Source organism: Lampris incognitus, chromosome 2, assembly GCF_029633865.1.
Source record: "Lampris incognitus isolate fLamInc1 chromosome 2, fLamInc1.hap2, whole genome shotgun sequence".
Taxonomy (NCBI): domain Eukaryota; kingdom Metazoa; phylum Chordata; class Actinopteri; order Lampriformes; family Lampridae; genus Lampris; species Lampris incognitus.
The window spans coordinates 36,827,822-36,850,509 of NC_079212.1; the positions used below are offsets into that span (position 1 = coordinate 36,827,822).

The 22,688-nt window shown below is 43.9% G+C and overlaps 1 protein-coding gene across 1 annotated transcript in view; it reads right to left on the bottom strand.

Moving 5' to 3' along the window:
- Positions 1-22,688, bottom strand: part of lama5 (laminin, alpha 5) — a 166,069-nt gene that overhangs the window by 40,961 nt on the left and 102,420 nt on the right. Inside the window, exons 21-38 of the mRNA XM_056299591.1 lie at positions 22,398-22,497; positions 20,950-21,106; positions 19,649-19,787; positions 17,618-17,760; positions 17,150-17,253; positions 16,340-16,493; positions 15,900-16,063; positions 14,911-15,019; positions 14,214-14,311; positions 13,214-13,427; positions 12,443-12,569; positions 11,969-12,108; positions 11,440-11,555; positions 10,368-10,579; positions 9,012-9,213; positions 4,877-5,021; positions 4,652-4,792; positions 3,481-3,642 (exon numbers count right to left, since the gene is read on the bottom strand). Of these exons, the coding sequence (XP_056155566.1) occupies positions 3,481-3,642; positions 4,652-4,792; positions 4,877-5,021; positions 9,012-9,213; positions 10,368-10,579; positions 11,440-11,555; positions 11,969-12,108; positions 12,443-12,569; positions 13,214-13,427; positions 14,214-14,311; positions 14,911-15,019; positions 15,900-16,063; positions 16,340-16,493; positions 17,150-17,253; positions 17,618-17,760; positions 19,649-19,787; positions 20,950-21,106; positions 22,398-22,497 (2,627 nt within the window). The remainder of the gene's footprint in view (positions 1-3,480; positions 3,643-4,651; positions 4,793-4,876; positions 5,022-9,011; positions 9,214-10,367; positions 10,580-11,439; positions 11,556-11,968; positions 12,109-12,442; positions 12,570-13,213; positions 13,428-14,213; positions 14,312-14,910; positions 15,020-15,899; positions 16,064-16,339; positions 16,494-17,149; positions 17,254-17,617; positions 17,761-19,648; positions 19,788-20,949; positions 21,107-22,397; positions 22,498-22,688) is intronic.

Consider the following 22,688-nt stretch of genomic DNA (forward strand, 5'->3'; position numbering starts at 1 on the left):
AACTGTGTTCTGTAAGGTGTCCTTGACTAGTCTGGAAGGCACCCACAAATGAAATGTATTTATTATTATTAATATTATTATTATAACATGCTGCATGTCACAAAATAACAGTGATATGAATAAAATTAAAAGACTGATTATATAGATTAGACATAAGAAATTGCTTAATTTATTCATGATCTCATCATAATATTAAAACCCAAATTGAGTTTTTAATCCCGAATTATATACATGAACTATATTCAAAGAAACATTACACTTCGCTCTTTCTAATAATCTACATATTAATCTATTAATTTTGCAGTAAACAAATCCAAGCATATTTTTTTTATCCACATTAACAAAAGTAGCCAAGAAAGTTTTACTGGATGGCTACCGTGCATGTTTAGACAAATCCATATTTCACAATGCTGAAGCACAAAAGGATCCCCCACACAGCTTTTACACCGAGTCACCTTCATGGAGATAAAAACTGATCCAACATGAAAGGTGCAACCAACTGTCCCAGACCAAACAATGATCTGTATCTCAATGCCACGACTGTCTGGGCCGTGGGATCAACGCAGGCAGCCTGCCTCTGTGTGTGTGTGTGTGTGTGTACAAGGTTTTTCTATCCATAGGACACCACCTACCTTGTGGGGACATGATATGGGTCCCCATGAGGAAAAGGGTCTATTTAAGGGTTAAATGCTAAATGGACTGCATTTATATAGCGCTTTTCTAGTCCACCGACCACTCAAAGCACTTCACAACATATGCCTCACATTCACACACTGATGGTGGAGGCTGCCATGCAAGGCGCCAACCTGCTCATCAGGCACAGTTAAGGGTTCGGTGCATTGCTCAAGGACACTTCGACATGCTCTCTCTAGACGCCGGGGAGCGAACAAGCGACTTTCCAATTACTAGACAACCCGCTCTACCTCGAGCCATGCCGCCCCTTAGGACTTGGGTTTAGGGTTAAGGTTGGAATTAGGATTAGGTTAAGGTTAGGGTAAGGGTTAAGGTTAGGGGCTAGGGAATGAATGTAGTCAATTAGGGGTCCCCACAAGTATAGGGTGATATGGTATGTGTGTGTGTTTGTCTTAAAATGTGTTTGGAGGACAGAGATCCAGTTCCAGTCTTTGTACCTGCTGTACTTGGTCTGACGTGGACATTCACAGGGTTGTTCCTCTCCTTTGGTAGCTGCACTATCAAACCTCTATTTTTTGGCTAAAAAAATCTCTTAGGAACATCTATCTATTAAAAATAAGCTCAGTCTGAGGCCCACAACCATGTCAACCATCATCAGTGTTTTGTTAAGCCTACTGCAAACTGCTCGATGGAGGAGGACTTTGACAGGATATCATAACCGCTAGTGTTATCTTTCCACATCAGTGAGTTTTTTGGGGACTTTGGTGATGCATTTTTATTTTCGTGTATCCATCTCAGGTCTGACAGAGAAAGACATTGTAGTCTCTGGCACCTGGTTTATCTGCTGTCAAATTATACTGTTGCCTTTTTTTAAAGCCACAATTTGGAGAAATTTGCTTAGATTATCTTTAGAGAATAAATTCCTGGGCACCTGGGCATCCGGGTGGCCTAGCGGTCTATTCTGTTGCCTACCAACATGGGGATCCACGGTTCGAATCCCTGTGTTACCTCCAGCTTGGTCGGGCGTCCCTACAGACACAATTGGCCGTGTCTGTGGGTGGGAAGTCGGATGTGGGTATGTGTCTTGGTCGCTGCACTAGCGCCTCCTCTGGTCAGTTTGGGCGCCTAGGGGGAGGGGGAACTGGGGGGGAATGGCGTGATCCTCCCACGTGCTACGTTCCCCTGGCGAAACTCCTCACTGTCAGGTGAAAAGAAGCAGCTGGCGACTCCACATGTATGGGAGGAGGCATGTGGTAGTCTGCAGCCCTCCTCGGACCAGCAGAAGGGGCGGAGAAGCGACCGGGACAGCTCGGAAGAGTGGGGTAATTGGCCGGATACAGTTGGAGAGAAAATGGGGGGGCGAAAAAATTCCTGGGCATCTCCACAAAAAGAACATCAGTGTAAATTAATTGCTTTTTTATCCTCTGATAATGGAAATAAATCAAAATTTCAAAATAAAACCCTGTGTTTTAATTACAGTCTTTTGACCGACACTTTCATTCAGAAAAATCAGGAGGAAGTGCATCTTACTTACTTTGACGACATACATGAACGTCACACATCAACTACTACTGGAAGTGAAAGAGTGAACCCCCCCCTTTTCCCCCCCTCAATTGTATCCGGCCAATTACCCCACTCTACCGAGCTGTCCTGGTCTCTGCTCCACCCCCTCTGCCGATCCGGGGAGGGCTGCAGACTACCACATGCCTCCTCCGATACATGTGGAGTCGCTAGACGCTTCTTTTCACCTGACAGTGAGGAGTTTCACCAGGGGGACATAGCACGTGGGAGGATCACACTATTCCCCCCCAGTTCCCCTTCCCACCCGAACAGGCGCCGTGACTGACCACAGGAGGCGCCATTGCAGCAACCAGGACATATACTCACATCCGGCTTCCCAACTGCAGAGATGGCCAATTGTGTCTGTAGGGATGGACCAAGCCAGAGATAACACGGGGATTCTAACCGACAATCCCCGTGTTGGTAGGTAACGGAATAGACCGCCACGCCGCCCGGACGCCCTCATTTCAACATTTTGACCTGCAATTTCATCCAGAAAAATTCACCAGTGATCAGGAGGTGGTGTGCCTTACTTACTTTGACAAGATACACGAACGTCACACATTGACCACTACTGGAAGTGAAATTGTGAATCTGTTGTAAAATGGCTTCCGACTGCCGGGCCACGCGGCCTCCACACCTGTATTGGATGTGTCGATGTCTGCTTCTGCCCAGACAGACCGCCAGAAAGCTGCTTCTCTCAGCACCCTTACCTTGGCATTCTTACAAAACGACCTCCATCAACCTTCCCTGGATAAATACTTGTCGGTAAGTGAAATAAAACAAAACACCCACCACCAGCGTCTTCAGTGTGGTTTTGGGTCTTTTTGTGTCGGCAGGGAGCCATGAAGGAAGCTTTGTGAAGCACAAGCGAGCTGAGTGTAGCCTGGTCATGCCTAGCTTGGTGCTGTGATGATGTGGGTATGTTTTATCTCTGAGCCGTGGTTGATATGCTGTGGGATAGATGCTGACAGTCCCTCATCTGTGAAGCATCTCTTAAGTAGGAACTCTGTCCAAAACCAAGACCGTGTGTTCTTTCCATTTATTCAAAGGAGATAAAAAAAAAAGTGACTTTCATAGCATTTTCCTCCGTGATGGACCCCTCAGGAGGAAACCAGTCCCTAAATAATCATTTATTCTGTACTTAGCGAGCTCTGGTCCAACTTCATCGAAACCAATGATATTGCACAGCACATTTGGTAAATGTTATGGATTAAATCCTGGCTCGTACAGCTTTACCTAGAGCCGGAAACCCCTTAAGGAGTTTGTCAGCCCATCGTCTCTTACCTTATCCCCGAGGTACGTGTTGGGGGCGTGCCAGTGGAGGTCTTGGTAGACATCAGGCACGTCGCTGAGGTCGGCTTCTACGAGGTCCTGATCGGGATACACGGTTGTCGGTACTTCCTGTTTGTCTGCACCGAGCAACACCCAGTTTTCCATGTCCATTATCTTCACATGACGAGAATGGGAGAATTGAAGAGAAAATAAAGAAGAGGGCAGACAAGAAGAGATGTGAAAAAAATGCTAAAGAGATTAAAAGGTACCGCATCACCAACACAGCAGACTATCAAACTTACAACACTAATAAAAAGGGACATGAAAATACCAAACGAGATGATTTATATCATTCCCCGAGGGGACACAGAGTACGCTAATTTTGCAATAATCAGAATCAGAAATACTTTACTGATCCCAGAGGGGAAACTGGGTCATTCGAAGAGAAAATATATATAAGTATATATAGAAAAATAAGAAATATGCAAATATATATGTGCATTATATTTCAATATATAACACCAATATACTATATAGAAAAATAAATATGTAAAAATATGTGCAGAATATGAATGCAGTATTAATGCAGAGTATTGCACAGTTGAAATATAGGAAAAGGCATAGGAGGTAATTCTATGACTTCTGTGTGCCGTTCCTGAAAATCATACATAACTCAGGGGTTGCATGTGTGTGACAATGATATATGTCTATATCGCCAGTATAGTAAAAAAAAAAAAACCCCAAAAAAACCAAACAATATATGGTGTTATTATTGTCGGCATTTATCATCAAAATCACGCCAACTGCTAGCAGAAAGCTAAAAAAAAAACAACAACACAACTAAAAAGACAATGATTCAAATCTCTTCTGGTGAATTTAAAGTTAAAGTTAAGGATCATGAGAATGACTCTCTAATGAGCAGTCCACGCTTTAGTTAAGATTTATTTAGGTTTGTCCCATCTTATTGAACTGGGAAATCTGTTGGACTTCTGCTTTTATCTACGTTGGAACAAACGCTTATTGATGCTTTTAGATGTGTTATGATTATATTTTGCTTGTGTGTGTATATCAGTAGTCATTTTTGTGTTTGTCTTGATGCTGCTCCTATGAAGAGGTCAAAGGTGAGCCTCACTGTCTTTGGAACCACCAGGTTGAATACAGGTTTCGAGAAAACAGCGTGTACCTCTGTGCGTCGTTTGTCGGAGCTGCGGCAGCGGTCTGTGGCCCCAAAACAGAAGCAGCTGGTACAACCTTTGGGATTGGTAGGGTCCAGGTGGAACGTACCAACTCTGCACTGGTCACAACGTGCACCCTGGACATTCTCCTACAGCAGAGGAGACAGCATCGACATGTTTAGGACAGACAGTGAGTTGTGTGTGTGTGTGTGTGTGTGTGTGTGTGTGCCCACCTTGCAGATACACTGTCCGGTGAAGGAGTCGCACACCTCCTCCTCGGTTCCTGCCTCGTTGCAGTCACATGGTCTGCAGTCAGGGTAGTTGTAGAAGCCAGGGGCACAACGGTCACACTGTCGACCAATGACGTTATTCTTACATCTGGAAAAAAAACACATATCCATGTAAAAATAAATACACATATGGGTGCATTAATTCTGGATTGTTATTTATTTATTTATTTATATCCCCCCCCCTTTTTTTCCCTCCCCAATTGTACTTGGCCAATTACCCCACTTTTCCGAGCCATCCCAGTCGCTGCTTCACCCCCTCTGTTGATCCGGGGAGGGCTGCAGAATACCACATGCCTCCTCCCATACATGTGAAGTCACCAGTCGCTTCTTTTCACCTGACAGTGAGGAGTTTCGCCAGAGGGACGTAGCGCATGGAAGGATCACGCTATTCCCCCCAGTTCCCCCTTCCCCCTGAACAGGCACCCCGACCGACCAGAGGAGGTGCTAGTGCAGCAACCAGGACATATACCCACATCTGGCTTCCCACCAGCAGACATGGCCAATTGTGGCTGTAGGGGCACCCAACCAAGCTGGAGGTAACACAGGGATTCGAACCGGCGATCCCCGTGTTGGTAGGCAACGAAATAGACCGCCACGCCACTCGGACGCCCAGGATTGTCATTCTTTTGATCAACTGTTTGGTCTATCTGTCTGTCCATCTATCCATCTGCTTATCTATCTACTGAGCTACTATGTCTGTTTGGATTCTAAATCTTTGTCTCTCAGTTGCCAAAAAAATACCTGCTTGTTGACTGATACATAACTGTCATTCTTTTCTCCTTTAGTATATCGGCAGGTGACGTGAAGTGTTTCGTGATTTCCTGTATGAATCATAAATCATTGGTGCTTATGAATAGTTTGGGATAGACAGGAAATATAGGGTATAGACAGCAGGAGAAGACATGCAGCAAAGGTCCTGTGGTCAGATTCGAAACAGAGATGCTGCCATCAGGCCTGATCCTCCAGGGCACACATAACTGTCTCAACCACCACGATGGCCCATTAAATGAGCTGTTACATGGAGCTGACAACTGAGAGCTGTGTGTGTGTGTGTGTGTTTTCTGTGCGAGACTTGTACCTAGCATCTCCCTTTAGGCATGAAAATGCTTTCATCTTTACATCTTTTGCTTGTCTGAACAGAGTTAGACATTCTTCTGAGTGTATATATATATATATATATATATATATATATATATACTATAATCCAGTGAGTCAAGTAAATTCTCTATGAGACAGTACAAGCCTGTTTCATGCTATAAGCAATCATCAGCTATCAATGAAACTACCAAGTTAACTACTAAACTAAGTTATATATATAACTACAAAGTTTTTTATATATATTAACTTTGTTTAAAAAACACTTAATGGTAGGGAAAGTGCTCAACAAATAAGGGGCAAAATAATCCAGTGAGTCAAGTTAATTCTTTATGAGACAGTACAAGCCTGTTTCATGCCATAAGCAATCATCAGCTGTCAATAAAGCTACCCGAGGAAAGGACATACCATTTACTGCCTCGTCATGCACAACAGTTATATACAGTTATAGTATAGCTTATATCTATGTCTGCAACTGCTGTTGCAGACATAGATATAAGCACCTATTTCTATAATGATAAATAAACCATGACAATAGACAAATACCAAACCACCCCCCCATTGGACCATTAGCGATCACGTGTTTTTGAATGTCGCACCTCTCCCTTCCCCATTGGACACTGCACATGATGTGCATGATGAGGCAGTAAATAGTATGTTCTTTCCTTGAGTAGCTTTATTGAGTAGCTGATAATTGCTTATGGCATGAAAAAGCCTTGTACTGACTCATAAAGAATTTACTTGACTCACTGGATTATATATATATAACTAATGAGGAGTGGATTTTGTGTGTGTGTATATATATATATATATATATAAAATCTGCTCCTCATTAGTTGAGCACTCATAACAACACTATTGATGGTTTCGGAAAAGAAAAACTAAAGTATATATGAGGGCATACATATCTTTTGGGTATCAGCAGGAATTAACTATGTTCAACACAACTGTGTGTGTGTGTGTGTGTGTGTGTGTGTGTGTGTGATGTCTAGTTCCCCATGTTGAGCAATGACCATTGATGAACAGAGCAAAGTAACAATCTTGCCTCTCCGTGTACCTGTGCATGTGTGTGGCTATTGACATATTTGTTGTTTTGAATGTGGTCCTGTTTACACAGAGAAAAGGCATGGGGTGAAATGAGAAGACAAAGACAGAGAAGAAGATGGAGACATTGACTTACATAGAAACACAGTAAGGACAAAGACAGTAAGGACAAAGACTAACATTTAGTCAAAGGAAAGTGATAGGTGGCAGGAAAGAGAGAGCCTGAATATGAGAGAGAGAGAGAGAGAGAGAGAGAGAGAGAGAGAGAGAGAGAGAGAGAGAGAGAGAGAGAGAGAGAGAGAGAGAGAGAGAGAGAGAGAGAGCATTGAGACAAAGTGCTGAGGACAGGTATATAGATACAGGACAGATGCAGACCATGACAGTACGTATAGTATATACTATTTATTTACTATACATACTGTATACTATAAATAACATATACAATGTATAGTATCCATCCATCCAACCATCCAGCCATTATCCGAACCACTTATCCTGCTCTCAGGGTCGCGGGGATGCTGGAGCCTATCCCAGCAGTCATTGGGCGGCAGGTGGGGAGACACCCTGGATAGGCCGTCAGGCCATCATACAGGGCAATGTATAGTATATAGTACATCGTATATGCCGTGTATAGTCTATGCTATGTATAGTATTTGTTATACATAGTATATACTGTGAATATTATATACATAGTATATGCTATCTATATACTATACATGTATGTATATACATAGGATATGCTATGTATATTATATATACATATCGTATGCTATACATTGCGTTATATATATAGTGTTCAAAGTCTATGCTATGTATAGTAAATACTATACATAGCATAGACTATACATGGCATATACTATGTATATACTATACATAGCGTACACTATATATTGCATATACCATGTATATACTATACATAGTATACGCTATGTATAGTCTATGCAGATGTGAAGAGATGGAGAATGAGGTGTTAAAAAAAGACGGTCAGACAGACAGGGGGACAGAGAAAGACAAGCGAGGGAATTGAACCAAGATAAGGACCAATGGAAAGAGCCAAACAGATGAGCAGAAAGAGAGAAAATGAGGGTGAAGAGGACAGACAGAGCCACTGGGAGTGAGCTTTTTTTTTTTAAACTGCTTGAATCCAAAGAGACAGAAGTTGGCAAAAACAGTGTGTGAAATCAATCAGCGATGGAGTCAGCATGCTGAACCCAGTGCCAAGATCATGTCAAGAAAACAAACCAGCCAAGAAAACGCTTCCCTTTTAGGTACTTTCAAAAATGAGCCCCGGCACTTTTAGGTCACTGAAACTTCAACCTACCTTTAATCACACTGATCCTTAACCTGGGGGTCCAGATCCGACCCCCCCCCCCTCCACACACACACACACACACTCCCTAAGCCCCAGGATACACACGCTAATCTGAAGGGAGGCTTGCGAAAAGGGTTTTGGAGTGATTAATGGAATGTAGAAAAACAAAAAGAAACTCTCTAATACAGAAACTCATCATCATGTTTTTCAGCTCTGTGAGGCAGGTGACATTTTCCTGCCTCCCATGTTTTTCAATAATTAATAAAAAAATGCTAAAAAAAAAGAGCCAGAAATGAGTTAAAAAAAAGATTGTATTGGTTTCAAAGGTATGGGTCATGAGTGCATGCTGTGTTCTTTGGTTTTATTTTTGGAGTAGGGGGGTGAAAATGCTGAGAACCATTCCTCGATTATCTGACAGGGACCATGGGTGGTCAAATGAAATCAGTCTCTGGAGCTGTGATGAAACATCTATGGTGTGCTTGATAACCTAGACCCACTCGGTTGATCCTGGCCTCTCCTAGCCTTTAGCCAAGCTCTCAACTCTCTACACCATGCTGCCATTATGTAACCTAATCAAACCATCATAGCTTATTACATTATTTCATAACTCCCACCATCTGGCTATACCTGCACTGTCCGCTGTCTGTGTCACAGTTAGTGTCAGGCGTGGTGACGCCGGGCCGGGAGCAGTTGCAGACCTCACACCCCACCAGCGGATGGCAGCCGAACGTCTGGGGCTCACACTGGATGCAGTCTGGACGCAGGGTCCTCGGAGGACAGATACAGTCACCGGTCACCGGCTCGCACAGCCTGCTGCCACAGTTACAGGCTGCAGAAAAGAGGGAGAGAGAGAGAGACAGAGACAGAGAAAGAAAGAGATGGGGTTGTGGAAAAAATGAGAGCGAAACAGGGATAAGTGCACTAAAGATTGAGTCCTTAAAAGGTAAACACAGTCACATCTTGTGAGTTCAAACCTGCTGATGCCCTTAGAAGGCCAGACAAATGGAGGAGAGAGGAGGGCATACAGATTCAGTTCAATACGCTGACAGGCAGGAAGTAAAGAAGTAAGGAAAGTGGGTTTGAGATTGCCAGGTTGCTGGTTTAACCCTCTAAAACCCCTGAGAGAATGCTGTTGGGGAAAGTGAAAGAATATCTCTCTCTCATCCCTCACCCGACTGTTGTGCAGGTGCCCTTGAAGAAGCAGTTTATGCACATATCAACACTACATTATACAGCTGTATGAGGAAATGTGAAGACAGCACTATATACAGCTGTATAATGTAGAGCTGATATTCACGTTTTCTTATAAAATACAGCCAATCGACAAACTAGGAAGTAAGTTTTCATATTCACAGGTTGTCCACCAGTGATGTCACTGGCAGGTACTCTTCCACACAATTTTGGCAGCGTTACAGACACACGTAGAAGACTGCTCAGCATTATAGCTACTAATGGAGTGTTAATCTCTATAAAATATACAGTACGTAGAGATTATTATTTTAATTAAGTTAATCCCCTTGGGGAAATTCAGTTACTGCAAATTAACCCATCCTAGCAGTGATCTGTGCAGCGAGGAACAGTGGGCTGCCCCCTTCATGCTGCGCCCGGGGGACCAACTCCAGTTCTTTTCCATTGCCTTGCTCAGGGGCACAGACAGGAGTATTAACCCTAACATGCATGTTTCTTTTGATGGTGGGGGAAACTGGAGCACCTGGAGAAAACCCACCACAGACACGGGGAGAACATGCAAACTCCACACAGAGGACGACCTGGGATGACCCCCCAAGGTTGGACAACCCTGGGGTTCGAACCCCGGACCTTCTTGCTGTGAGGTGACAGCGCTAACCACTGGGCCACCGTGCCACCCAAGCTAGATAATGTTGAAAATCATTATTTTTTTTCCTTTGGGAACTTCAGCCAATCAATCCACACTATTCAGACCATCCCCCCTGTCATGTCTGTTAGCGGGTGTCAGATACTCACGTCTGCAGTTGGGGAACCCCCAGTAGCCCGTGGCACACATGGAACAGTCTCGACCGATGACATTGGGCCTGCAGTGGCACTGACCGCCAAACAACTCACAGGTGTCACTCTCTGCACCGACCTCATGGCAGGCACAGGGCAGAGCCCCGTTGTTGAAGAATGCAGAGAGAGAGACGGCAGAGCTGAGGCAGAAGGGAGAGGCCGTGGAGGGACTGGGAAGTTAGAGGAATAGACAGATGAGAAGAAGAAGAGGAAAAGAGTCTCAGTTTTTACCCATTCATTCGTTCTTTCATTCGCTTATCCAGCCATTTTCTACAACTGCTTCGACCGCTTGAGGGTTATAGGGGGCTGGAGGCAGGAAAGACGGGTCACTGGTCCACCACAGGGCAGATTTCAGGGAGTAAATATTCAATGCTAGGATGAGGTACATTAAAATGTGGTTGTTGATTTACTGCACAAACTTTCTGTATGAGGACAGGAGGATATTTTGTGAAGAATCATCTTATGCCAATGTACCTACGACTGTCACACTGGTGACAATATTGGAGACTGAAAAATTCATAAATCTTTTAAGAATCGCCACTGAAAACAAGGATAATCGGAGTTTTACTTCAGCTGGCGAGAGCTTGGCCTCATTGATTAAAAAAAAGAAAAAGAGGATAACTCTATTTTGGACAACTGTACATTTGGGAAAAAAAGGACCAAAATATTGACAGTAGAGGAAAAAGAGATCTGTCAAGATAGACAGACCAGATATGCCAGACGAGAGACCGAGAGTCATGCCGTCCAGCCTTTGGTCGCAGACCATTTCAAGCTTTCGTTGAGGATACAGCGAAAACAACAATAAAATGAATACAGTATTCTTTACAAAGTAAAAGTTTTGAGGTATCACAGGAGACATTGGAGCAATTTGTACAACACTAATAAACCTGAACCTGTGTGCTCTGTAGTAACCATGACTGAAGTGGATTATCTGATTATCTAAGGGATCCATGCCACAGCTGTATCGTGGAATATCCTGGAAGACCCTCTCTGATTGTATGGGAAGTTCCTCTTCCGCTAAGAAACTCACTTGATGTAGAAGCTGTTCTGACCACAGTTGCTGATGAAGTCGTAGGATTTGTCCAGAGGTTCTTCATTCAGGTAGCTGGAACTATAGCTGCCCTCTGGTACCACCATCACATAGTCCTGTAGGAGGAACGGAGACAGTCCAGACTCATCCACAGATTTTATTCCACTATATATTTTTAATTTTTTAATTTTGGAGCATCCTGTTCATTTCCTTGTGTTTTGAAGGTTGAGCATCCCACCCAGTCAAATTTCTAGCATGTGCAAACACCCACAGCGACCAATAAAATTTGACCTTTAACTTGAATACAGAGTAGGAGGAGGTGGAGGAGGAAGAGGAGAGGAGAATGACGAGGCAGGTGAGAAACGGACAAATGAATGGACGTATGAAAGAATGATGGGGAGATTGAGTGATGTCCACAGCAGCTGAACAGCCATGGAGTCCATCAAAAATAAGAGGAGAGGAGAAAGAGGGCAACAACAGCGAGGTGATGAGGACGATGAGGAAACTATAAAAGATCAGTTGGACTCACGATCCACAGAGTCCTCCCTTCTGGTATCTGCACCGTCAAGAAGACTTCGTGGTCCGTCACGTCCAAAATGATCTGGTTCTCTGAAACCAGGACAGTGCGGCAACCATAACCATGAGGGCAGAAGGAGGCGTTGGCGTGGCCTGGGGCAAGAAGAAAACCAAGATTTCATTTATACAGTTTTGATTTGATTCGTTAACTCTCTATGAAGAATAAACTTTATATTACCCAACAGCAGTCACAGGTCATGCATGATTAGCTTTGACATTTCCAAACAACAAAATGAATAACCATAAATGCCATGAAAAATCATATTGCCATGCAAAACCGCTTCTGCATTAACAAACTTTTGACACTTTCAAACTGTTGAGATTTTTTTTTCTTTTCAGTTTTATAACCCATCTAGTTAGTGCTCTTTGGTTTTTCTAAGGTAGTATGCCCCCTGCTGTATCCCTGCCCATGGGTAGAGGGTCTCACCCTGCCAGATGCGCCCGCCGTTGATGTAGACCTGTACTGGGTATGAGGGGTGGAGAGGCTGGTGGTAGTGGAGGATGAATACGTATCGACCCAGAGAGTTGACACGAGTGGAGTAAACTGCTGCATTCTGGAGAGAGAGCGAGAGAGTGAGAGAAATATGACGGCAGGTATTACACAAAACAGGGTCTCCAACATTGTCCATTTTTTTCCATGATTAATTTTGTTTTTCACCCATTTATTTGTCCCATTCCACAGAGGGTGGTCTATCCACCCTCTCTACTCAGTGAGGTGTTGGGAGGAAGTAGTGCAATTACTTAGCACTGACTGGAGGATTGCCATGTCAATCATTATTTTGCAAATAATGAATTCTGCTGAGGTAAGCTAACAATTTTCATGGAAAACACTGCCCCTCATTACATTACATTACATTAGTCATTTAGTCGATGCTTTTATCCAAATCGACTTACAATAAGTGCATTTAACGTAGGAAATCAGGAGAACTACTAGTCATTAGAGGTCATAAGTGCATCTAAACAAGCATCTAAGAGCAAAGCCAGTGCTAAAGTAAAAGTGCAAGAAAGAGTTTTTTTTTCAAACGAGTGAATACAATAAGTGCTAAGAACAAGTAACAGGGTAGTAGTTCTTAAAGAGGTGTGTTTTCAACCTGCGCCGAAAGTTCGGCGCATTAGTTCCTATCTTCACTCTCCTCTGAAAAAAGACAAATCAGCAAAGAGGACAGAAAAAAAGAAAGAAAGAAGGAAATCTCCCTACCTGTACACTGTCCAGTCTGACGTGGTTATTGTTGTCAGCTGCATGGGGGGGTCTTTCTCCTCCTGTCCAGGTCGGCTGTTCACCTTGGTGGCGGGTCAAGGTAGGCGCTCCTGGTGGGGAGGCCAAGACAGGCTCTTGGATGGAGGAGCCCTGACCCTCCTTCAGGACCAGGGAGTCGGATGGGGTCTGGAACCTTGATGGCACACAGGCGGAGCTGAGAGGAGGACAGAAAGGAGAAATGGAAGAGAGGGAAAGGAAATAAGTGTTTATGATTGACAGTTTTTGGCTGGGCCAAAAATGAACAAGTTACATGATTGGGCTGCTGGATCAGGTGACTAATGACGTCACTGAAGTTTACACAATTGGTTGGCCGACCAACGGCGTCATTGGTAAACACTATTGTATTGAACGTAGCTTAACCATGTCATGTGATATGCTACTTCAGTACATTTTAACAAAAAAAATATTACTGGGACCACGACAGGAAATTGCAGATGAACATTTAATATCCAGGAATTCACATTATAGACACTTCCACTGACTATCCCTGTAACAAACTGGCCACAATTTCGAACACTGACCAAACACGGCCCAGACATAAACTAGGTTTTGACCTAGTCTTGTTTAGTCTATCTATTTGTTTTTCTCCATTGCAATCTTTATTTTCTATCCCACAATATCTCTCTTTCCATCACACAGGGAGAAATGGAGGCAAGAATGGAGGAAAGGGGAGGAAAATGAAGTGTTTATGACTGACATTTTCTTTTCTTACTTCTTTTTTAGTTAAAATACAGACTGCATACATCAACAGGTAGTGGTTAAAGTGTTAGTAAGGTATTATTTTCATACTGACTTTGTTTTAAGTCTGCACTATTGCACTGTTTTGGGTCTGCTTGCTCCGGCACAATGCACTTTCCCTTGATGGGAATATAATCCAGTCTTTTGTGCTTATATTGAAAGTATCTATGAATGTATATACAGGTGTGTAAGTTTACCATACCTGTCAGGTGAGAACTGTCCATGCGTGCTGATACAGTGCATTTTAGGCACCACATACTCCATGGTAAACTGATCCTTTGGCACCAGGTACACTTTGTGCTGGGCAGGAGTAGGAAGATATGCATTGTTGACTTTCCAAGAAACCAACCCACACATTCTTCTCAGGAAATTTACTTTCTTACCTCCTCTCATGTGTACTTGTTATTCTCATTGTGCAATTTTGGAGTATTGCACTTTCTAAATGTAGTTACTCTCCTTGATGTTAACTAAAAGAATTAATTGATTCCAAAACTTCTTTTACATTAGAATATAAATAATGAAAAAAAGTAATAACACCTATTGTCAAAACAGGAAGTCTACTTCTGGATAATATCATGTCAATGTGTATTCGTTATGGAGTTTTTACTATAATAGTAGGTAATGTGTAGCTTATTTGATTCCAAAAAAAAGTTGGAAATTATATCAGTAATTTCAAAAGTCAAAATATATTGTGGGGACAATGTGCTGAAGTCTGTTGGAGTTAATGTGTCAACATCTTAACATTGATAACATACTTGTCAATGTAAAAGCTGACACTCTGTTCTTTTGACTGATAAAACTCCCATTTTTGATGGAAAATCTCTGTTACATTGCAGAAGGGTTAATGACTGATGTGGGCGCTGCCCTTCATGATGTCATCATGTGGGTGTAAAGCTCACAAGGAAGAAGCTGGCACGGTCTGATATGAGCTGGACCTCGGCATCAGAGGAGAGAGACAAGATTTCCACCCTGTTCTGTTCATCGATGGTCACTGCTCGACACAGGAAACTAGATATCACACACACACACACACACACACACACACACCATGATGAAGACTTGCTGACTTGTTGACATACTTAATTACAGAAAGAGACAGTAAACTGTAGGCCAGCTGGGTCCACATAGTACAAATACACATGCAAACACTCACCCCAACTACCATAAACACAACCTCCACCTGTCAGACACACACTAATACACTCCACCCACACACAAATAAAAACACATATGCTCCATCCATGCATGCATATACAAAGGCCTAATACCGCATCACTACCTAGAAACAGAAATTGGCCACTCTTTAAAAAAAAAAATTCCCCTTTTTCTCCCCAGTTGTATCCAGCCAAATTACCCCACTCTTCCGAGCCGTCCCGGTCACTGCTCCACCCCCTCTGCCAATCCGGGGAGGGCTGCAGACTACTACATGCCTCCTCTGATACATGTGGAGTCGCCAGCCACTTCTTTTCACCTGACAGTGAGGCGTTTCACCAGGGGGACATAGCGCGTAGGAGGATCATGCTACTCCCCCAGTTCCCCCTCCCCCCCGAAAAGGCGCCCCCGACCAACCACAGGAGGCGCTAGTGCAGTGACCAAGTCACATACCCACACCCGGCTTCGCACCCACAGACATGATCAATTGTGTCTGTAAGGACGCCTGACCAAGCTGGAGGCAACATGGGGATTCGAACCGAGATCCCCGTGCTGGTAGGCAACGGAGTAGACCGCCACGCCACCCGGACACCCTTGTATTAGATTTTTTTTTTCTCGAATCTCATCATTTCTTGTTAAAACTTTCCTGTTCAATATTCTTCTTCTGTATTTTCATTGTTGGGTTATGTTTAATGTGACCTATGTGCACAACCGCTCTTCCATTATGGTTGTCTACCTGTATCTGCAGTGCTGCAAGGTGACTTGGTGTTGGCGTGTGCGTCCCCCAGGCATGTTGACAGACACGGACAGTATCTGCGGCGTCTCCTCCTCACTGGAATATTCCACCACCAAAACATAGTCACCTGTAGCTTGCAGACGCCCTCGCATCTGTACATTAATCTGTGCATTGAAAGCGGATAGAGGAAAAAGCATTTATGAACGGATGGACAGTGTTTTCATGACGGATTATTCTCCGTCAGACACTAAAAAAGTCAGGATCATCCAATCACAAAGTCAGTCACTTCCTTCCTCCCTCCTTCTCATTCATACAATCTCTCTCACGTTACTTCTATCTCTCTAGGTCTCTACCACACAGTCTCCCTTACACAGACTTTCTGTTTAGCTCTCTTTTTTTCGGTTGGTCTCTCCCTCTCTCTCCCCCTCGCTCTCTCTTACATCATTGCCACTGCAGATGGCCATGTCTGGGTGGCGCGGTGTGATCTTCTCCATCTGACAGGGGCGTGGCAGGTGGTTGTCATAGCGACAGGTGGCATCGTTTCCAGAGATAGAGGGGAAGGACTCCAGAGACAGATACTTGTACAGCAGACAGCTAGACAGGCAGAAAGACAGACAGGTGAGAGGACACAGAGATAAGTAGCGAAGCAGCTGAACAGTCAGCTGCACTAGTGGCTCTCAATCTTGTTGAGAGCCCCAGGACGCTTCAAGGGGACGTAAGATTCGATTTATCAGACGTGAAAGACAGTTCTTCTGTTATAAAAACACTTCTCTAAACTTTGTAAATAATGCTTTTCTCTCTGTCTGGTTTTAGTTTCTGTGCACCAGATACTTAGAACAATCTTCAACTCAATACTCTGGTATCCCTCAGGCAAATTAAATCTCAAACCACCATGCTTCAGTTTGCAATAGTTTCAGCTGACTGTTTCTATTGTTATGTTTTAATCTTGTTCGAATTGTTCATTTTCCCATTTCTCAGTTTTACATTTCTCCATTTTTAGTAATTTGATGCTGTATTTTATGTTGTATGCTCAGCACACCTGCAAAAGTGGGCTCTGATTAGTTGATGGGTTGATGGATTTGTTACCGGTGCCTGGCTGAAGTTTTTCAAATTAATAAAATGAGATGATGCAGGGTTGCTGACCACTGTTCCAGATGGCTTCATTAAAACAGCAGTGTTTGTACTTCTGGCTTGTGTAGGCCCATGGCTGTACAGTTTCTGTGTATGTGTGTGTGTGTACATATACTGACTTCTGGCTGGCATCAGGCCCGGGGTTGTAGGTACAGGGTTCTGTGACTCTGATCTGCAGGATGGGGGCCTCATAGTAGGCACTGGGCAGGAGCACCAGGTAATCCTGTAGTTAACACACGGCATTGATAACATGCAAATGCTAGTCTGGCATCTATATCAATGCAGTGTCAGACCTGGCTATGAAGGGAGGCTCATATAGCTGGCAACACTAGGTATTCCTGTATACAGAAGCACCCCCCGCCCATTCACACAGTGTAAGTGATTCTTAAAGAGAAAAGGAAATTCTGCAAAGCACAAGTTGTTCTAAATTATTATCGCTGAAATTACTCAGCTGTATGTGAAGTCTACATGATACATGAAATAGGATCTATTTCCACCATATGTTCCACTGTATGTTGCATGTTCCACTGTAATTCATGTTCCTTTTACTACATGTTTGTCTGTGTGTGTGTGTGTGTGTGTATTACCAATAATATGCCCTCCGCCTCTATGACTACAGTCCAGGTTCCAGGATTCAGGACAAACGGCTCTACAAAACTGTTCTGGGGAACGTTGACAAAGGTCGGCTCCACGCTCGGAGCAAAGACAATCTGTTTGGACTGTTCAGAACCTGGGACACACACACACACACACACACACACACACACACACACACACACACACACACACACACACACACACACACACAAAATGAGATAAGAAGCAGACATAAGAGAAAAGCATGCTAATTAAGAATAGGAATATAATGGCGTTAGCCGAAAATGCAATCAACTGAATACTAAATGTGCAAAAATGAAAATAAGAAATTTACTGTTGAAAACTAATTACAAAATCAACCTAATTTCCTTTTTAACATCTAACTTTGGTTAAAACTGTTGCAATGAGTAACATAATATTTAAATAATTTCAGGAGGAAATATGCAACATCTTTATCACAACTGCTGGGAAAACAAATCCGGGTTTCAAACTACAGGGGCTCTGATGCGTGGCCAATATGACACTTTTACAGTGAAGTCTTCATAGTTGCTCCGATATGCTTTCATTTGTAGCACACGGAGACGCAAAACTAACAGAAACACACAGAGGCAAAGACATTCCCCATATTCACCACAAACACACAAACATACACACATGTACATCACAGAGACACACAAAAATCCTTTCCCTCACATGACACAAACGTCACACACTCCACCTGGTCACTCACATACCACACACACACACACAAATACTGTAGATCCCCTGTATGAATACCACCACCCCACTCTAACAGAGGAAGAAAGCTCCTACTAATGCTCGCATGTGATTGGTGGGGACGTACCTCTGCGGCTGCTCTGATAGGCTGTTATTTTACCGTTGGAGGTGGCGCCCTCAGAGTTAACGTATCTGAGAATGACGCGAGTCAGATAGACGTCTGCCTCGCTGACATGAACCTGAAGCTTCACTGCACTCTACATGGAGAGAGGGCAGCAGAGAAAAGGAATGGAGAGAAGAAGAGGCAAGCAAAGAAGTGGAAGGTAGGATGGAAGGAGTAAAAGGAGAAAGGGAAGAAGAGAAAACCAGGAGAGGGAGAAAGGCAAAGAAAAGAGAAGAATTCAAAGTGTGGAACAGAGGATAGAGAGAAAGGAGTGGTGAGAGAAGAGGGGTAGGAAAGAGAAAAGAGGGGGAGAAGGAGAGGGGGAAGGAGACAGGAGGAGGTGTAGAGGGAGCAACAGCAGAAAGTAAGGCCTTAGCCATGATCCCTAATCTAGATGTTGACATGTGACCCTGGGTGAACTGGGGACTTCCTCATCTGAGGAGAGCGAGAAGGAGCTGCATGCCGTAACCAATCAGAATGCCTCATGGAACACACGCCTCCATCACCTCCTCAGCCCGACAGGCGAATGAGATGGGACCCAGAAGAAAGACGGACAGAGTAGGAGGAAAGGAGAACCGACTTCCTCCCAAGAGGAAAATGAGTCAAGAGGAAGAGGACACTGACCCTGTACTAGAGAGTTCATTCATGCTTTGCCGCTCCACAACAACAACTTTTCTTAACAAAAATTAAGACTTTTGTCATATTATAGACATTGTAATTGATTGCTGTGCAGTTTGATTGGTTAGCACGTTTAGGATACCACGTTTATTTTTGATGCTGAATGGCATCTTGTTACCATGGAGATGACATGACCCTTCACTAAAGCCTTCGTGCTGATATGACTTCACACTCTCGTCTGTGCTGAGTGACGTTGATCAGATGTTTAGAGCGACCGAGCATAAATGAAAATGATGAAGCATCACCGAGCTTCATCTGCAGTAGGAGATGAAGGAGATGGAGAAGACAGTAGACACTTTAGGGAAGACTCCCTCCACACACACACACACACACACACACAAACACAGGTACACATGCACAAGTACACACACAGCCATCCTGCACCAATGTCGCAGAATGACTGACAGGAGACACGGGAGCAGGGGAGGAGCCTCCTGCAGTGTTCTCCTTATTCAACACTTACAGTTGCCACAGTAGAAGCTCCTGCCATCCTCTATGACGGACACCCTGCCCCATACATTGGAGCCCATTCGATTGGCGTAGCACAGCACCACATGGAAAAGGTCTGGAGAGCCCACCGTTACTGAAACCAACACCTTGGACTGGCACCGGGGAGAGAGGGGCAACAGGCAGCAGCAGGGTATTCAGCAGGATAGGTAGGGCAAACCAAAGGGGGAGGGGGCAAGACAGTTTTAGGGTTGTTGGAGTGGATTGGTTTGATGGAGGAAGAGGGAGAAGATCAAGGGAGAGGAGTGCAGAGGGAGGGGGGGGTAGGAGAGACCAGAGGGAGGGAAAGAAAGGAGATGGGAATAATGGAGGAGGGAGGAGGAGGGAAGGGTGAGGAGTGAAGAGTAGAAGAAGAAAAGACAGAAAGAACAGAGAGGGAGGGGGGAAAGTAAAGGCACAAGTAAGAAAGGAGAGTCAAGCAAAGTCCAAAGGATAGAGGGAGAAGAGTCAGAGAGAAGAAAAAGGAGGAAGATGAGAGAATGAGGAGTAGGATGAATGGGGGGGGGGGGAGAAGAAGGGATAAAACATTGCAAAAAAGACAGACTGAAATAAAGGTGAGACCTTAATACCATCACCATAGCAGCCAAAGCCAACCAGCCACCCAGCGTACCATCAGTTCACTTCCCTTCACCCCTCAGAACATTCCTGAAATGTGTTCCTGATGGGGATCAGTCTGTTATTTACCTTCACCAGGAGCTTGCTTCACCATAAAACAAAAGTTTATATAGTCTATCTTCCACTGTCCCCAGTGGATTTGTTAACAGGAGTACCAACTAGCCATAAGGTACCGAGCTAGCTTGCAGGTCGCCATATCTATTGATTTTAATTTTTTTGAATGAATGTGGTGCCACATCCTTTTCTCCAAAACTGTTTTTTGGGCCTGGTATCAACAAGTAACAGACAAATCCAAAATGTCAAGCTATCTCTTTATATAACCTACACACCATTTAGCCAAAGTGTAAACTGGCTTTCAGGATGCAAAGGAAAATCTTTAAGCCCAGAGTAACATGCAGGTGGAGTATAACCAGGGGTCACAACCAAAACAGAAATCCAGATATAATTCATAAAATGGCAACAAAAACACTACTAATACATTTCCTTTCATAGTGTATGTAGTTAGTGTGCATATAAACACAAATCTGTGCTTGTGGTTTTGGATAACTGGTGTACAAATTAATTGTTCACTATATCTAAATACATTTTCTTTTAGCAAAATAGACTCAATACAAGGTCAAAGGTGAGATGTGAGTGTTCTACCTGTATGGGGGACATCTGAGCGTAGCCCCTCCAGCTGAAGCCTTTAAACTCCAGAGGGTTGTAGCCGAACCGGACGGGTCGCCCGTCCAGCATGCTCCCCTCCTCGATCTCAAATTTTAGGTGGTGGAGATCTGGGAAGTAATGGTCTGCATGAGGGCTGGAGAAGGAGAGAGAGAAAGAGAAGACGCCATATTATAGACCAGGACAGCTGATCTGGAAACAGCTTCTTCTGGTGTGAACAGCACATGGTGGGAGAGGTCTGGATGAGGTACAGAAAGCAAGATGTCAACATGTTAACTTCTGTCTTGACAGTTGAAACCCAGTTCAAAACCCATTTTACAGTTTAAAAAAATGTTTTTTTTTAAAATCTCCCCCCTTTTTCTTCCCAATTACCCCACTCTTCCAAGCCGTCCTGGTCGCTGCTCCACCCCTTCTGCCGATCTGGGGAGAGCTGCAGACTACCACATGCCTCCTCCGATACATGTGGAGTCGCCAGCCGCTTCTTTTCACCTGACAGTGAGGAGTTTCGCCAGGGGGGACATAGCGGGTGGGAGGATCATGCTATTCCCCCCAGTTCCCCCTCCCCCCTGAACAGGTGCCCCGATTAACCAGAAGAGGCGCTAATGCAGCGACCAGGACACATACACACATCTGGCTTCCCACTCAAAGACATAGCCAATTGTGTTTGTAGGGACACCTGACCAAGCTGGAGGCAACACGGGGATTCGAACTACGGATCCCCATGTTGGTAGGCAACAGAATAGACCGCCATGCCACCCAGACACCCTTGAAACAAAATCGGCCATCTTAAATTTTAAATGGCAATTTTAACAGTTGGTAACATGAGAGTTTTGATGTTCATTTTATGCCATAGATAGAAGCAGTTCCTTCCATAAGCATCATGCTCTCCATGTCATTTTTCCACATAGAGATATAAACAAGACTTACACCTTCAACTGTCCCTTTGGACTGTATGTGAGGTCTTGTGGTTGTACCACGTCTGTGCTATGAAACTAACTGTAAATTATCAATCTGTCTCAGCACCGAAGACACCAAGATGAACTGCTATAAATTTGTTGGGACTAAAAAAATTGAAGTGACTTCAATTGTTGATAAAGAGACACACGCAAAAGCATGCTTATTTCGCTAAATCATATATTGTCGCTGCAGATCTATTTATGTGACACTGAACAAAAACACCCCAGCTGCATTAGATTAACAATCTACACTATTTTCTTCAATGATGCCAACCTTCAGAATTTTGTTCACGCTGCAGAAAGCATCATAGATTGACAGGTAGTTTGTTTGAATGAGCTTGTTCAGGCACAGCAGTGAATTGAATCACTGTCCTGTTGGATGGCCTGAGTTATGTGATTTATTACAACTCAGACCTCCTTCCAAACTGAAATATTGCATTGAGATAGGTGAGACCATCCCATCTGACTCACAGGTTACACTTGGGACCCTCCACGTTGGGCCTGCACCGGCATCTGCCATTCCTCTCTCCGCAAGACTGGCCTGCAGAGCCTCCTATGTCACACTGGCAACCTGCACACACAAACACACACAATCAAACAATAGAAGGTGCTAGCTGACAACATCAACAAAAAAAGAACCATAAGAACATCTAGTAACTTCCATGATTTTTTTATTCAGTAATACAGCATCATTATACGAATACACTTTGTTTTTATCATACACACAGGGCCCTCCCGAAGTCAGTCAACAGTCACATTACT